We start from the raw sequence: 12,008 nt of genomic DNA, 5'->3' as shown, positions 1-12,008 counted from the left end.
TCGAGACAGGGTTTCTCTGTGTAGCCCTGGCTATCCTGGAGCTCACTCTGTAGACCAGGCTGGCCTCGTACTCAGAAATCCGCCTGCCTTTGATCTGCCTGCCTTTGCCTCCCAAGTGCTGGGAGTTATTAAACTTCCTGAAACGTGTCTTACACTATGTTTCCTTACTTAGCCACTTTATATTCCTCAGTAGATTGTGAATTGCTGATAAGACAGGCAGTCTTTATCTTCATACTTGTTACATAATAAATGTTTATAAATATTTGTGTATCAGAGTATACAACTTCTCTCTGACTTTTAAGTCATTTGTGTAAGCATTGTTGTTCTCAAACATCAGACGTCTTGTTCTCTGTCTTCTACATCTGGTTCTTAGATCTGAATAACCTGGCAGCTACAGCCCGGGTCCTCGTTGTTGGAGCTACTAACCGGCCAGACTCATTGGATCCCGCTTTGAGACGTGCAGGAAGGTTTGACCGAGAGGTCTGCTTGGGAATCCCGGATGAGGCAGCCAGAGAAAGGTACATTCTTTTTTTTTTTTTCCTTCTGCAGCAACGTTTATTGCCTCCTCTGTAGGGAAAAACGGCGAAAGGTACATTCTTACAGAGTGATGATGCTTGTGGACCACTGTGTGAGCTGAGGAGCATGGTTGAAAGATCAGTGCTAAGAAATACCACGTGGTTGATGTCTGTTCTCTCTCTGTCTCTTGTCTCTGTCTTTTGTATATATATCATTTTTCTCTCCTTTTTCTTGTCTAGCTTCACACTTCTTTGGAACAGTTTGAGCTTCCTTATAGCCACATTGAAGTGGCTAGCTGACAGATAGGACTTCAGGCAGAGGCTTTCTGCAAATAGGCCTGGCCAGCATTGCTTTTTAAACCTAGTTTTAGAAGTCACAAAATAGTAATATCACTATACTAGATAGTTTTGTCATTAAGGTTGGCCCAGTTTTAAAGAAAAAATACACTGAATCTTCCAATAAGAGAAGGGTCATGAATCTTTGGATGTATTTTAAAGCTGTTACAATTATGGAACTTCGCCGGGCGGCGGTGGCGCACGCCTTTAATCCCAGCACTTGGGAGGCAGAGGCAGGTGGATTTCTGAGTTCGAGGCCAGCCTGGTCTACAGAGTGAGTTCCAGGACAACCAGGGCTACACAGAGAAACCCTGTCTCGACAAAACCAAAACCAACCAAACAAAAAAAAACCCAATTATGGAACTTCACGTATTTATTCCCTAGTGTGAGCAGTTACCAAATAGTTTCAGCTTCTCTGGACTGCCAAAAAGCTGTGTCATTGTGATGTAGTCCTAATAGCTTCTGATAGTTTTCTTTGCTATGTGTCCTGTCTAGTTTTATGTCATCTGAAAGGAGGAAACCTCAATTGAGAAAATGGCTCCATAAGGTCTGGCTGTAAGGCATTTTCTTAATTAGTAATTGATGAGAGAAGACACAGCCCATGGTGGGTGGTGCCATTCCTGGGCTGGTGGTCCTGGGTTCTATTTTAAACAAGCTGAGCAAGCCTATGAGAACCAAGCCAGTAAGCAGCACCCTTCTATGGTGTTTACATAAGTGCCTATCTCCAGGGTCCTGCTCTGGTGTAATTCATGTCCCGACTTCTGAGGAACAGTGCTGTGGAAGTATAAGCTGAATAAAACCGTCCCTCTCCAAGTTTCTGTGGGCATGGTATTTCATCACTGAGGTAGTAAACCTGACTCGGGTACTATACTACCATGAAGTCCATGGTCGTCTTTGTCTTTGTGCCAGACCTGAAGTTAGGACTTGTCCTTCTAAGGACTGTTCATTCTTTTAATGGCAAGTGGTATTAGTGATCATAGTCTGAGTACTGGGGGTGGGTGAGTCTTACTCTGAGTTTAGTCACGTTTATCTAGACCATCAGTGGACAGAGGTAGAAAATACACATATTCATAAATGTATGAAATATGTATTTCATAAAATTTATAGTGGCATTATAGTTAATGTTATAATCAGAGGTACACATTCAAACAAACCAGGTTGTTTGTTTGCAGTTCTCATCAGGATTGCAAGATTTTTACTTTACTCACTGGTTGTTTCTATCTCTTTATAATTTTATGAGAATACATATTTTTTGTTTTCTTACAGCATTGGGGATTGAACCCAGGGCCTTGCACGTGCTGATGAGCCAGTGCTCTGCCCCTGTGGTGTATCCCCAGATGCTAGGTGAGTGGAAAGCAGAATTGTTGGGTCGGAGAGAGGGTTACATTGCAAAAATACTCTTTGACCGGGCGGTGGTGGCGCACGCCTTTGATCCCAGCACTTGGGAAGTGGATTTCTGAGTTCGACGCCACCCTGGTCTACAGAGTGAGTTCCAGGACAACTAGGGCTACACAGAGAAACCCTGTCTCGAAAAACCAAAAAAAAAAAAAACTTTTTGTAGTTGCAGTTACAAAACACCACACAAAAGCACGTTATGGTGAATGTTTTTTTGGAACCTTGTATAGATGTGGCCTAGAGATGCGTCTTCCTGCCATTGGGTAGTAGCCTCTAATGGGAAGAAGGGACCCTGGTGTCTTCACCTGCTTTTTTGTTGTTTTTTACTCTCTAGTTGTGAAGAGAGCAAATTTGCTGAACCACATAGCCTAACCGTGATATGCTGCTCTTCCTCCCTACGAGAGGCCTAAAAATAATGTGAATATCTGATTATGTTCCAGAACCTCCAAGACTGAGCCCAAATCCACCTTTTTCTTTATTAGCTGATTGCTTTAGGTCCTTCTAGAGTGGTGGGAGGCTGGCTAGCACACTCTAAGCTCCACTCTCCCATCTGTGTCCACTGAGAAAATTTCTCTGAGAAAGTTTTGTCTTAACTAACTCTGCAGCATAGTATTACCCTTTTAGACTCTCAATAAAATCATTTCTTTTTAATCTGGTTCATTTGTCCAGATCTCATTTTTCAGAAATAATATAAGGATGTATAAGGATAAAATGACAGCTCTTTTGTGCTTAAAAAGTATGTTTAACTCCATACCAGTCTTTAAGAAACAAAACAACAACAAAAGCTATGGATAGTGATAGAAGTAGAGGCAGTTTATTAAATAGGAAAGAGGTAATGCGAAGAGAGGACATGGCTGACGTCCTCTGACATCCCGCTGCCACAGTTAGAAGTGGAAGCAAAGCTGGGTGGTGGTGGCGCACACCATTAATCCCAGTGCTTGGGAGGCAGAGGCAGGCGGATTTCTGAGTTCAAGGCCAGCCTGGTCTACAGAGTGAGTTCCAGGACAGCCAGAGCTACACAGAGAAACCCTGTTTCGAACCCCCCCCCCCCCCCCCCCCCCCCACCACAAAAAAAAAGAAGTGGAAGCAGAGCTCATTGTCAGCCTTAATTCAAGTTAAGGCAACTTATTTCTGGAAGTTTTCCCTCTTTTTAAACTTTAGTATCTTATTTGTTAACTTTGTTGGAGGATTTATTGTAGTTCTTAGCATTAAAGCCCAGGACCTCCAACATGCTAGGCAAGTTCTTTTTTTTTATTTCCTGAGGGCCATTTTTTTCCCCTCCTTTTGCATGTATTTACGTTTGTTTTGGCCTATGTTATATACCCTAGAAACTGGAAGGTAAATGCAAAATAACATACTTGCCACATAGTTAAGTCTGATTGAGAGCAATTAGGGTTATTGTCATTTCTTCCTCCTCTCTTTCATTTTTCCATCCCTCCTTCTTTTCACTTTTTCATACATTAAATAACTGTGTCTGTGTGTTGGGTCTCCACACAGTACTGGGGTGCTATAGTATAAGTCTGTCTTCTGTCCTTCGGACACAAACAAGCTAAGGAAGCTGAAGTCTAGGTTTGGCAGTCTACATACATAGACTACATACATAGTCTACATACATAGACTGCCAAACCTTGAGCTTTGCTTCTTGATTTGCACCACCACTGTCCGACCTTAATGAAGTGTTTTACATGTATAGTACAGGATCTGAACAACAGGAAATGATGGAAATTGAAACAGTAGCTATCCTAATATAGCTACTGTTACAGGTGGTCTCAAAGTCTATATGTACTGCAGAATGCCCTTGAACTCGATTCTCCTGCCTCTACCTACCAAGTACTAGGATTACAGATCTAGTACTTGGTAGGTAGAGGCAGGAGAATCATTGTCACAGTCTGTCTTCTGTCCTTCTGACACAAACACCGCCCAGCTGTTTGTGTCAGAAAAACAGAAGACAGACTTATACTATAGCACCCCAGTACTGTGTGGAGACCCAACACACAGACACACAGTTATTTAATGTATGAAAAAGTAAAAAGAAGGAGGGATGGAAACATGAAAGAGAGGAGGAAGAAATGACAATAACCCTAATTGCTCTCAATCAGAGAGGCAGCCATGTGTGCGGTCAATAGGGTCTTGATGAACAGCAGACACAGCAGAAAAAAAAAAAAAAAAGACTGAGACTGAAGGTTTACCCTCTGAAGGAGACCAGGAGGAAAGGCTGGGAGCTGAGCCCCCTTCTAATATAAGATGATGTTAACAGATTATGGTGGCGCAGATCTGTAATCCTAGTGCTTGGTAGGTAGAGGCAGGAGAATCGAGTTCAAGGGCATCCTCCAGTACATATAGACTCTGAGACCGACCACCTTGAGTTGCATGAGACTCTGCCTCAAAATCCAATGTTGGAAGTTTGAAGTACCAAGATAAATAATATCACTATGGAACTTTATTTTGTATAATGAATATATGCTTATAAAATAACTTGTAGAGCTGGACGTGATAAAACATGACAATGATTCTGAGGTATTCTGAGTTCAAGGTCAGCCTGCTCTACATACCAAGTTGCAGGCCAGCAAGGGCTATATACATACTAAGACCTCATTTCAAGGGGGAGTGAGGGGCAATGACAAACTTTTAGTACTGAATAGTATGAAGTATGGTTTGAGTAGGTTTCTCTTTCTGGTAAGTGCATATTTTATTTGCTCTGTAAGTATATCCTCCATAAGCTGTTTCCCCTACAATATTGCAAAACACTTAGAAATGAATAAAAGAAATAAACAAACCTATGCTTATCATAATATACAGCATAGTTCCCAATAAACAGATACTTAGCATAAGCTTTTCTGGAATAACATTGGGCATGTAGTTAAAGTAATGAGCAATTATTGAGTGATTTGTCTTATATAGCATTCATTATGATACCATCAGTACAGATTAATGTATAAACTTTCAAGTGAATATAGGTAGGAATTTACTTTTACTAATAGTTATGGAGTCTGAATTTTTTAAACTGTCTTTTCTGCAGAATTCTCCAAACGTTGTGCCGAAAACTGAGGCTTCCAGAAACTTTTAATTTTTGTCACTTAGCACACCTAACGCCAGGCTTTGTTGGTGCTGATCTGATGGCCCTTTGCCGAGAGGCAGCCATGTGTGCGGTCAATAGGGTCTTGATGAAACAGCAGACGCAGCAGAAGAAAAAGCCTGAGACTGAAGGCTTGCCCTCTGAAGGAGACCAGGAGGACAGGCTGGGAGCTGAGCCCCCTTCTGAAGCTCAGGTGCTCTTCAGTGCTCTTTCTCTTACCTGTGTTCATGCCACGGCATGATGAGATTCAGTCCTTTACGGAAAACGTTTGCAGTTCCTGCCAAGGCATTGGCATTTATGTGACGCTTCTGGTTAAGTGATAAATCATAAAAGCTCATTGTAACACACAGCATTACGTAATTTGGTTTCTTTATTTTGTTAGCAAAGACACTAAGTTTAAGAAGTTGTACTTTCCTAGACCTGCCTGGTCTCTGCTTTACAAAGCAGGTACTAAATCCAGGTCTTTTGTTTTAAATTAGTTGTTCTTTTTCCTTACTTGAAACCATCATTATTCCTGTCAACCATGATAAATTCATTGTTTTTATAATATTGCATACAATTTAGGATTTACTTTAATTTTATTTTTCTTAGTTTATTTTGAGGTAGAATTTTTTTTTTTTAACTATAGTTTTGACTAACTTCAAGCTTTAGCTTCTAACATATGGCTTATAGGCATGAGCTGTCATGGCCACAATGCAGGATTTTAGCCTGATTTGATGATTGGTTAATTCAAAAAATTCAGTTTAGTAAGTCAGGTTTTCTAATCTGTAAAGATATAGTCTCACAGAATTGCTAGAAATACTTAAATTTCCCAATTTTCAATTAGATAATTGTATTTTCATACACAGATTGGCAAGTGGTGTAAACTTCATTTCTGTGTGAGGTGCATTATGGGATTTACCACATGATTCTGCTAAGTAGAGCTGTATTTCATTTTTCTTTTAGGTTTTATTGTTTTATATGTATGAGTGTTTTTACCTTTCTGTGTATATGTATGTGCAGACATGTGTTCCTATTGCCCATGGAAGTCAGAAGGCAGCTTCTGATTTCCTGGGACTGGAGTTACAGATGGTTGTGAGTTACTTGTGGGTACTGGGCATCGATCCCAGGTCCTCCGTAGAGCAGTAAGAACTCTCAAACACTGAACCAGTTCTCTAGCCCTAGAGCTATGTTTTAAAACTTATTTTATTCAATCTAACTTTCATCTGAACCTGAGCTTAAACATGGGGCCTGCATTAATCCAAGTTTGGCTTGTTTTTATTAATAAATATCTATTAAGAATTCTTCTAAGTGCTAGATACAACAATAGGAAACCAGATTCTGCATTTAAACATCTCAGAGTGAGACTATGAGGAGAAATAAAAAGGAGCTCTATAAATATCAGTTTCTCAATACTATTTTCACAAGGTATGGTATTGTTTTGATTTTTAAATTTATTTTATGTGTACTAGTGTTTGCCTGAGTGTACGTCTGTGCACTCCATGCATACCTGCTGTCTGAGGAGGCCAGAATTAGATCTGTTGGAGTTGGAGTTACGCACAGTTGTGGGTTGCCATGTGGATGCTGGGAGTTGAACTTGGGTCTTCTGGAATCACAGGCAGTGCTTACCATCTCTTTAGTTCTGCTATGATGGTTTTAATGGCAACAGTTTGGGTGCACACCTTTATATCCCAGCGTTTGGGAGGCAGAGGCAGGTGGATTTCTGCGTTCGAGGCCAGCCTGGTCTACAGAGTGAGTTCCAGGACAGCCAGGGCTACACAGAGAAACTCTGTCTCGGAAAAAAAAAAATCTATCTATCTATAGAGGTGTTGGTTTCAGAATTATTAAAGAGATAAAACAGGCTGGAGTGAAGGCTCACTGGTAAGAGCTCTGGCTGCTCGTACTTCTAGAGGATCTGGGTACAAATTCCAGCACCCACTGGGCAGTTCTCAACTGTCTATAACTTCAGTCTTTGAAGAGCCAACACCTATTCTAGCCTCTGCAGGCATCAGACACACATATGGAACACACACATACATGCAGGCAGAACACCTGTCCACATGAAGTAATTAAAGAGATTTTGCCGGGTGCTGGTAATGCATGCCTCTGATACTCAGGAGGCAAAGGCAGGTGTGTCCTCTGTAAGTTCAAAGGCAGCTTGGTCTACAGATTGAGTTACAGGACAACTGTGGATTTTGTTAAGTTATTAGAGAAACTTAAAATGAATTTACATTTTGCCAGAGTAACTTTGTGTGTGTGTGAGTGTGGTGTGTGTGTGTGTGTGTGTGTGTGTGTTTGTACCTTAATGTTCTTCACAAAGCAAAAATCTGCCTTTGGAGTTCAAGATGCATTGAACTAGGAAGGTTCCTCACTGTGGATTTTGTTTAAGTTATTAGAGAAACTTAAAATGAATTTACAATGTTGCCAGAGTAACTTTGTCTTAAGTCAGCTGCTTTATGAATATTTAGAAATGAAATGGATATTTTTGGCCAACCTCCTATGTTTGCATTATCTAACCCTAGCTTAAAATTTAGAATTATATTTAATATCAAATCAACCTCTCTTCTCTCTTCTCTTTCCCCCACCTTCCCTCCCTCCCTCTCTCCTCCTCTTCCTCTTCCTCCTCTTCTTCTTCCTCCTTTTCCCCCTCTCTCTCTTATTTCTTGATTATAATTATTTTTCTTTATTTTACCAAATATATGATCTACTTACAAAGAAAGAAGTATAGCTTGTGTAGAAACATTATTACAATGCATAGTTCATTAAATTCACTATAACTTAGAGAATCTTGGAATGCTTATTTCAATTGCATGTTACTTTGTGGTTCACATTGTTCTCCTTTGACTGTTATCTTTAAAGGATGAATTGCAAAGGCTGTTGGGGTTGCTAAGAGACCAAGATCCCCTCTCAGAGGAACAGATGCAAGGACTGTGCATTGAATTAAATGATTTCATTGTTGCTCTGGCAGAAGTCCAGCCTTCTGCCAAAAGGGAAGGCTTTGTAACTGTCCCTAATGTGACATGGGCTGATATTGGTGCTCTGGAAGATATTAGAGACGAGCTTATAATGGCAATATTGGTAGGTATGCCAGCTCTCAGTGCCACTGGCATTGGTTGTGAGTTAAGATCTAAAAGAAAACCTGCATGCATGTCTACCAGAGTATGTCACTAAAAAATACAGACTTTCTTATTTTATGTGTATGAGTGTTTTACCTGCATGTATATGTGTGTACTATGTACATGGCTAGTACTGACGGAGATCTGAAGGCATCACTCCTCTGAAATTGGCGTTATAGATTATTGAGAACCACTTTTTGTGGGTGCTGGGAAATGAACCTAGGTTCTCTGCAAGAGCAGTAAGTACTCAACCATTGAGCCATCTCTGTAACCCCCAAATGCATGTTTAAAAATATGGCTTTGCCGGGTGGTGGTGGCGTACGCCTTTAATCCCAGCACTTGGGAGGCAGAGGCAGGCGGATTTCTGAGTTCGAGGCCAGCCTGGTCTTCAGAGTGAGTTCTAGGACAGCCAGGACTATGCAGAGAAACCCTGTCTCAAAAAACCAAAAATATATATATATATATGGCTTTACTGAGATACAGTTCAAATATAGGAAATTCAGCTTCAGTTTGTCATCTTTAAGTCTTATCTGTCCCAACAATGAGGTGTCATTCTCTTGAGATGTTTCATACTCATTATTTTGGTTGTGTTTGGTTACTACATAGTGAGTTCAAGAAAAACAAATTCAGGTTTCACTCCAGACCAGTGTGTATGAAAACTACCTTCTAGGTCAGACTCAAGGGTCACGGCAGCTTTGATGCCCGTGAACCTTTGGATTGATGTTAGTTACACTGACTTTCCTGCTGACTGACCATTTTGAGTTGTGACCCATTTGGGAGGTATGTACTACCAAATGTGAAAGAGCACTCTAGGATTGTCGAGAGCAAGAGTGTGTGGTATTTAACCATGTGTAGAGCCTGCTGCCTCTGATTTCCATGAGAAAGCTGTCTCCTGGACTTTCATAACTTAGAAATTGATTTTATAAAACTTGATTTTAATATATTGAAATAGTTTTTCTGGGCCTGGGGGAATAGTTCAGTGGGTAAACCATTTGCCATGCAAGGGTAAGTAAGGACTTGAGTTTGTGTCCCCAGAAGCCAGGTTAAATCAGATGCAGTAGTTAATGCAACTACTGTAGTTTGAAACTACTGTAACTACTACACTCCCAGGGGGGAGAAAGGCAGAGACAGCAAGACTCCCTGGAAGCTTGTGGGCCAACCTGCTTGGTGTATTCAACAGAAAAAACAAGAGACCCTGCCTCAAAGAAGGTGGAAGGCAAGGGCCAGAGATTGTCCTCCATCTGTGCATATTGGCACATTTTATAATGAAATACTATATGTTTTGTGTAAAGTGTTCTTATAATTTACCTGTATGCATAAATTCCTTAAGAATAGTGTCTAGCTTGATGTAGTAGTACTTCCCTTTAATCTTTGTTCTTAGGAGACAAGAGACAGATCTTTGAACCCGAGGCCACTCTGGTCCACATATTTAGATGGAGGTTAGCGAGAATATGGAGCACAAAGGGAGTCTTTCCTGTGTGTCCCATGTACCTGATGTCTAAAACAATCCCTGTGTGTCCCATGTACCTGATGTCTAAAACAACGTTTGACCAGCCACCCTCATTTTTAGTCTTTGTGGTTAGGGTTGAATATGAGAGATGACATACAGTTGAACACTCAGTGTAAGTGAGCACTGATAATGAATCACAGTTGGCATTGTTTCTTCTAGGCACCTGTCCGCAACCCAGACCAGTTCCGAACTCTTGGTTTGGGGTCTCCAGCTGGCATCCTCCTAGCCGGTCCTCCTGGATGTGGAAAAACTCTGCTAGCAAAGGTACGGCACAAGTTCTACTGCGTGTGCTGCATTGCTTGCCTTCAGTAGGATAATGAAGGTTTAAATGACATCATGAAATAGATCTGTTGTATATACTCTGTTAGAAATTCATTTTAGCAGACTGATTTTTTTTCAATAAAATTTTCTACATTGTCCTTTAGAACAAAATAGTTTTAATTGGTTTTGTCACTCTCATTCCCGCGAAAGAAACAAGAAAGGGGTCCTGTCCCATGAAGACAAAAAGGCTCATATGTTTCTCAAAGCTGTGCAACATTTCATGAACTCGCAGTACTCTTGCTCAGGGTCACTTTAACCTTTGCATTGTCTAGGTATTGGTATATAACTTTAGTTTATAGCTCATCTTGTTTCTTGCTTTTGTTTAATTATTATCATGAATATTTTCTAGTATGTTCTTTATGATACTTAAAAAAACTTCTGCAATAGAAAATATAAATTAGCAAAAGAGAAGAATGTTTATAATCCTACTACTGCTTTTTGCTACCTCTGTTTTATTTGGTAGTCAGTCCCAGGTATCTTTCTTATATGCATATCAAGATAAAATAAAGACAAGTTAATTTGTTAATTAGCTTTGATTGGTGTGATCAAATACAGACATATTTTGGCTCATGATTTCTGAGACTTCAGTATCTGGTAGCTCCATGTTTCTATGCCTGTGTGGAGGGACAGCATCACGTCAGAATGGTAACAAAGAAAAGTAGTCACCTCATGGCGGCTAGGACTCAGAGAGAGGAAAAGCTAGGGGGAGAGTGGGCACAAGATAAATCTTTCCAGGGTGCCCTGGTGACTGGCGCTCTCTCTCTCTCTCTCTCTCTCTCTCTCTCTCTCTCTCTCTTTTTCAAGATTTACTTATTTATTTCATGTATGTGAGTACACTGTAGCTGTCTTCAGACACCCTGGAAGAGGGCACTGGATCCCATTACAGATGGTTGTGAGCCATCATGTGGTTGCTGGGATTTGAACTCAGGACCTCTGGAAGAGCAGTCAGTGCTCTTAACCGCCGAGCCATCTCTCCAGCCCGCCTCAGTGACTTTCATTTTCAAGCAACTCACTACCTTTGAGTAATAAGATCAAAGCCCACCCCTATCTACCCCCCAGACAAGGTTTCTCCATGTAGCTTTGGCTGTCCTGGAACTGTCCTGGAAATAAGCCGTGCTTATACAGAGGTCCGCCTGCCCCTGCCTCCCAGATTAAAGGCGTGCACTACCACCACCACCTCAGGAGATTGAAGTATTATTTTATTAATTAATTTATTTACTTTATATTCCAGTCGTAGCTTCCTCTCCTTTCCTTTCCTTACCCTTCCCTTCCCCCACACTCCTGTCCTCCTTCCCTCCCGTGACTATCAACCCTCCTTGGCACATTAAGTTCTAAGAGGACGCGGCACATCTTAGGAGGTTGAATTATTAATGTATCAAGTAATCTGTCATTTAGGTCAAATCTCTTAGGATCCGAATATTTCTCAAAACTTTGTTAGCAGAAACTCAAGCCTTTAACCATACACATCTTTGGGAGATGTTGCATAATCTAAACCATAACAATATATGTATGTATTCCAAAAATGTAAAATTTTATTTAAAAAAGTTTTATTTTAATTACAGGGAGTAGTGTCTTCCTCTGTGTCCTAGGTTGGTCTGGAACTCATGTAGTGCAGGCTGACCTCAGACTCTCAGAGGTGCTCCTTCTGTTTGAGCCTTCTCAGTGCTGGGATTTGATTATACCTGGCTTCAAATAAAAGGTTTAAGCACACTTTTCTTGCTTAGCATTATTTCCTGAATACAGTATTTTTCTTTTCTTTT

At 40.7% G+C, this 12,008-nt stretch overlaps 1 protein-coding gene across 3 annotated transcripts in view; it reads left to right on the top strand.

The window, feature by feature from the left end:
- Positions 1 to 12,008, top strand: part of Nvl (nuclear VCP like) — a 53,194-nt gene that overhangs the window by 23,682 nt on the left and 17,504 nt on the right. For all 3 annotated transcript variants that reach the window (XM_031391244.1, XM_031391245.1, XM_031336855.1), the window contains 4 exons: positions 374 to 518; positions 5,266 to 5,515; positions 8,161 to 8,379; positions 10,087 to 10,191. In XM_031391244.1, the coding sequence (XP_031247104.1) occupies positions 374 to 518; positions 5,266 to 5,515; positions 8,161 to 8,379; positions 10,087 to 10,191 (719 nt within the window). The remainder of the gene's footprint in view (positions 1 to 373; positions 519 to 5,265; positions 5,516 to 8,160; positions 8,380 to 10,086; positions 10,192 to 12,008) is intronic.

This window comes from Mastomys coucha, unplaced genomic scaffold, assembly GCF_008632895.1.
Source record: "Mastomys coucha isolate ucsf_1 unplaced genomic scaffold, UCSF_Mcou_1 pScaffold1, whole genome shotgun sequence".
NCBI classification, from domain to species: Eukaryota; Metazoa; Chordata; class Mammalia; order Rodentia; family Muridae; genus Mastomys; species Mastomys coucha.
Note: the sequence above shows the minus strand (reverse complement) of the source record. Positions and strands in the feature narration are given on the sequence as shown.